Source organism: Salvia miltiorrhiza, chromosome 7 (genome assembly GCF_028751815.1).
Source record: "Salvia miltiorrhiza cultivar Shanhuang (shh) chromosome 7, IMPLAD_Smil_shh, whole genome shotgun sequence".
Taxonomy (NCBI): Eukaryota; Viridiplantae; Streptophyta; class Magnoliopsida; order Lamiales; family Lamiaceae; genus Salvia; species Salvia miltiorrhiza.
This window is the reverse complement of record NC_080393.1, coordinates 35,751,126-35,756,880: the sequence shown is the minus strand read 5'-3', so window position 1 is coordinate 35,756,880 and position 5,755 is coordinate 35,751,126. Positions and strand designations below refer to the sequence as shown.

The 5,755-nt window shown below is 41.2% G+C and overlaps 1 protein-coding gene across 1 annotated transcript; it reads left to right on the top strand.

The window, feature by feature from the left end:
* The first annotated feature begins 1,428 nt into the window (after nucleotides 1-1,428).
* Nucleotides 1,429-2,983, top strand: LOC130996202 (putative clathrin assembly protein At1g25240). The gene has a single exon (XM_057921712.1). It carries the CDS (start codon nucleotides 1,727-1,729, stop codon nucleotides 2,753-2,755), a length of 1,029 nt encoding a protein of 342 aa, XP_057777695.1. The 5' UTR covers nucleotides 1,429-1,726; the 3' UTR covers nucleotides 2,756-2,983.
* Nucleotides 2,984-5,755: the final 2,772 nt, after the last annotated feature.

Sequence of the window (5,755 nt, the reverse complement as noted above, 5' to 3'; positions counted from 1 at the left end):
ACTCAATAAAAATGTAGATTTTCAACTATATATAAAGTGTAATGATAATTATAGTTATTATATAATTTTAAGTTATTTGATAACGACAATTAACATTATACATTATTATTATAGAGTAATACACGTCTAGTAAATAAATAAATATTTTCATACACAAACATAAATAAAGAATATAAAATTTTAACGAAGAGAGAGAAAATAAAGTATTTTAATTTTTTTCATAACTTTTTCGTTTTAAATTCATTTTTGATGTTTTTTTTTATCATATTAAAGATATTGTCACAAGTTTAAATTTAAGATGCATACTGAATATTTTTTTCATAAACAAAATTTGATGATGTTTAGAAAGAATTAAAATTATAAAAAAGAAAGAAAAATAGTGAAAATTTGGTGGAAGAAGAGAGAGAAAAAAATGGAAGGGAAAAACTCCTCTTTTATATATTATATAGATAAAAATAGATTTGGAGCATGCCCGAACTTTACTAGCAGGCTCAAGTTGCACTACATCACATCAATTCCATCTGATGGTATTTTATTTTCTAACATTTCTAATAGTTTCAAACTTGAGGGGTGTGTTTGGCTGAGCTTAAAAGCTTCTCAAAACAACTTATAAGCTGTTTAGAAGCTTATAAGCTTTTTTCAAAGTGTTTGGCAACAATCATTTTACAATTATTTTCATCATATATCATTCAAGTTCATTTTTCTTTGATTTTCTCTCTCTAGCAAAAAATTCTCTCTTTAGCTTATAAGCTCAATTATCCAAACACTTTGACAACTTATAAGCTCTTAAAAATGACATCTTATAAGCTCTTGAAACATCTTATAATCTCCAAGAGCTTATAAGCTCTTTAAAATAAGTTTAGCCAAGCTTTCCAGCTTAGTTACATGGAGGAAGGGTTGTTTTATTAACGGTTACTTATGTCGTGTTCTAACTTGCAGCATTTTTAGAAAATATCTCTAATTTTTATTTTTTATTTAAAGTCTTTTAATTTTTTTTATTTTCCAAAAAATAATTCATTATATAAGATTTGGCGATAGAATGATGAGTCACCTAATCGAAGTCTTAGATAAAACATCATTGTATTTGGTGAATGGAAAAAAAAAAGGTTTTCATTTAAAACCTAACATCATTTTGTTAATATATTATTCATCCGTCCCACGAATCTTGACACATAGTATTTCTTTTTGGACCGTCCCACGAATCTTAACAGATTTCTAAATAAGGTAATAATTAGTCCAAAAATAAGGAGTTTTAATTACATTTTATCTTTACTTTATCACTTTATTATCTTCTCTCTCATACTTTATCACTTTTATACTTTATTATCTACAATTTCTTAATTCTCGTGTCGAAATTAAACATGTCAAGATTCGTGCCATGAAACACCTTGAAAATTTGAAATTTGTGAATAGAAAAGGAAAATTGGAAACACTTATTAATATTTTATCCCACGTTTTATCCCCTAAATAACACCAATACACGTCTTGGATTAGCAAATCCCATGGCCATGATCTCCACCAAGTCCAAGGACGGCATCTCCCTAACCGCAAAACGCGTCCCCCTCTCCATCTCCCTTGCAATACCATTTGCAATTTACGAACTAAAAGAGAAAAGGAAAAAAAGACAAAGCAATTAAACGAAGATCAAAAGAGATGAAAATACGAGCGCAGGTTTTGTAAATAAAAGAAAAGAAAAATAGAAACAAGGCAGGGGCAGCGGCGGAGAATGAGGCTATGGAAGCGAGCCTCTGACGCCCTCAAGGACCAGAGCAGCCTCTGGCAGGCGAGCCTGCGTCGGCGCACCGCCCTCCGCAACCCGGACATCGAGAAGGCGGTGATCCGCGCCACCTCCCACCACGACTCGTCCCCCTCCGACCAGCGCAACGTGGAGCGCGTCCGCGAGTGGCTGCGCCTCTCCCCCTCCAACCTCAAGCCCATCCTGCGCTCCCTCTCGGCCCGCATTGAGAAGACCCACAGCTGGCCCGTCGCCCTCAAGGGCCTCCTCCTCACCCACGCCCTCCTCAACTGCCCCGCCCCCGCCCCCGCCCTCCGCGCCATCGGCCGCCTCCCCTTCGACCTCTCCTCCTTCCGCTCCAACTCCGCCCCCTTCGACGCCTTCGTCCGCGCCTACTTCGCCTTCCTCGACCAGAAGTCGGCCACCATGTTCCAGCTCTCCGCCGAGGAGGAGAAGTACCGCGAGGGTTTCGCCATGCGCCACGAGCTGCTGCTCCTGCAGAAGCTCCAGGCCTTGCTCGACCTCCTCGTCGGGATCAAGCCCGCGCCATGCGCCGCCTTCGCGCCGCTCATCCTCGACGTCATGGACGCGGTCGTCGTCGAGATCTACGACGTCTACGGCAGGATCTGCCGGGGGATCGCGACGGTGCTGCTGAACATCTACTCGGCGGGGAAGGCGGAGGCGGCCACGGCGCTGCGCGTGGTGCACAAGGCCACGCAGCAAGGAGACGATCTCGCCTACTTCTTCGAGTTCTGTCAGGAGATCCGCGTCGCCAACGCCGCGGAATTCCCGGTGATCGACCGGATTCCGGAAGAGGGAATACGGGAATTGGAGCAGATCATCGAGGGATTGACGAATCCTTCCAATGTGGTGACGGAAGGAGAGGAGTTTAAGACGGTGATTACTGAGGAATGGGAGAAATTCGATGAAGATTCCGAGGTGGGGCCTTTGCCGGCGACTTGTGCGCGCCAACAAGGAAGTAGAAATGGAGAAGCGCCGGATTTGATAACCTTCTTTTAGATGGCCGGCGTTGGCGCTGCGAGTGTATAATATACCAATCTACAAGGAACAAATATTCCAAACAAATTAAATCATACTACCTTATTTCGAGACAAGATTTTGAACAAAACCAACATATGCCATAAATTTTGTTGCACCTGTTTTGATTAATTTTGTGGAGTTTTCAAATATTTTGTAATGTAAATATTTATACGATGAGTCTTAAATGGTAAATCTGGAATCGAACAAGTTCCATTTTTTTTTAGTTAGGTTTTCACATCCGCTTGCGAAACTTGGTCGTTTGCTTAGAGCATCCGCAGTGGGGCTCATGGACGGCCCAGCTCGCACAAGGCCCCTGCCATTGGCGACCCCCGGTGGCGCGAGGCAAGGCTCTTCTTCACGCACCGAGTGCACTAAGGACAGAGAGAGCATGATGTACACGCACCAATAGGAAAGTAGGATGAATAATATATATATATATATATATATATATATATAAGAAAAAATAATTGACTGAAGCCCGTAGTCATTGATGCAACAACACTTTTTTCTTTATTTCTTATTCTTTTTCTATAAATACTACACTCTTCAACCTTATTTCCAAACAAATTTCTTCTTCTTCATCCTACTTCTCATCTTTTTCTTTCTTTCCTTTTATTTTGACAAAAAAAAGGAACGTGATTGGAAAAATTGGTTGAACAACCACCCTAAAATTTCGGCCTCGTCGCCGGTGAACCTAAATTCGTCCAATGGAGCTTTTTCGCCGTTTTCTCAAGAAACGCCTTTGCTCTGGCGGGTCATGAGGGAAGAACAAGAATTTTTCGCAAGACGATGATGTGGCCGAGATATTGGCCATGCCAACGACGACGAGGCGGCTACACTCTGACGAAGACGACGCTCATATGCACCTTGTGGGTCGAGGCTAATCTAAACGTTGTCAAGGGAGCCGATCAAAAGGCTCTCGTCTACTAGGGAGGCATAGTCACAAAGTACAAATAGCAACGACGTCCCAACACCCTTCAATGCGACGTGGAGCAAATCAAGTTGTACTTCCAACGCGTCCAAAAGGACGTAAAAGTGGGGGACGCCATATACAAAAAATGTCGAGCCAATTGAGAAAGCGACATGAGTGATGATCAAATCACCATGGCTGCTCAAGAGATGTATCACTCTGAGCAAAGGGTTTTTTTCAAATATCCCCGCGTTTGGCATGTGCTACGTGAATCTCAAAGAGTCACATCCACCGGCGAGGATGTACACTTCTTCAAACGTTTGAAGGGATTGGACGGCCTTTCCACGACGAATTCTAACGAGCTGAGTATCACAACGAGGCCCCATGGCCAAAAGAGACAAGGAAAAAAGGGAGAAGAGAATATTCAGAGTCGTCGGTCGAAGGGGAGAATGAAAAAAGAGTCGTTGTGACAGTAGAAAACATGGCCAAAGTGATGGATGTTTTCTCCCAAACCCAACGAGACCTTGCCGACTCCATCCTTATGGGCAAGGATACGTCGCAAATAAATCCCACCAAGTTGGAGTTTCACCAAGGACTGGTTGCGAAATTTTTTCGTCTCCGAGCCGAGGATTGTGAATTTTTAGTATTGTAGGATTTCATTTTTATTTTCATGTTATTTTAATGTTTTACTAATAGTTTTTAATTTTTTAATTAATGTGATGTTGAATTTTAATTTTAATGAAATTTATGTTAATTTAATGTTTAATTTAATTTAAAATGTATTTAAATTAAAGATACAATAAAAAAAATAAGAGTCCGGGTATAGAGAACTCCATTGTGGGAAGGGGCTCACAAATGATGGGGACAACTTGAGAGCCCCTTAAAGGGGCTCACGGTTGCGGATGCCCTTACTACTCTTAGAGCATCTCTAGTCTTAAAGCCCATCTGGGGGCTCTAAGGGGGGGTGGTCCTCAAGCCTTTAGAGCCTTCACTCCATAGTCATGAGCTCTATTTTTTTTTCATTTTCATTTAATTTCATTTCATTTTACCTCTTCAATTTTAAAATCTAAAATTTCATTAAATTAAAAATTGTCACATTATATTAATTAAAATAAAATACAATAATTAAAACAAAATTACAATAATTTAATTATGGCTAGATCGGACCAAATCGAACCCAAATATACTCGATTAAATTTGAGTGGAGGCAATTGTGAACCTGGCAGTCGCGAATTGATCGGAGGATTGCACAGTGAAATACTGTCGAAATTTTGGCAAAGCTTCGGTGAGAGAATGAGATGCAGCCAAGCTACTTGAAGCCACATCGTTGCCCTCCTCTTCCCATTCCAATGCATAGTTGCTTTCGTCTTCGATGATCATGTTGTGCAATATGATGCACGCAAACATGATGTCACTCAATTGCTCCTTGTTCCAAAGGCGAGCTGGTCCTTTGATGATTGCTCAATGCGCTTAAAGCACACCAAAAGATCGTTGTATGTCCTTCCGAGCCGCTTCTTGCATCAACTTGAATCTCCTATTCTTCTCATCCAATGAAAATAGAGGACTCTTCATGAAAGTGGGCAAATCGAGGTAAATGTTGTCAGTAGTACCCCATTGTATAGTAGGAGCCGTTGGCGTTGAATCTCACCGGTGGAGCCCTTTCTTCAAGAACTTCGTTAAACAACGACGATGTGTTGAGCACGTTCATGTGTCGTTGTTTGAGCCGAGTACCCCAAAAAATGCATGCCAGATCCACAGATCTTGGGAGTGACGGCTTCGATGATGATCGTTGGTTCGCCCTGATCACTTCGAGTGTATGCTTATTGTCACGCAAAACTAGTAAATTAGAGAAACGCCACCAGATAATTCTTCCACATTCTTCCACGTCTTTCGAGTGTATGCTCATTGTCACGCAAAACTAGTAAGATAGAGAAACGGCACAAGATAATTCTTCCATATTCTTCCACATCCAGTGCATACAATCCAGGCTCCCTAGCATTCTCGGGAACCCATGCTTACTGTGCATTTCTGCAGTGGTGTGAATAAATAAATAACTTGAAAACAGTAGG

What these genes read in the sequence shown, in the direction of transcription:
- LOC130996202 (XM_057921712.1), top strand. Translation starts at nt 1,727, where the DNA reads ATGAGGCTATGGAAGCGAGCCTCTGACGCCCTCAAGGACCAGAGCAGC.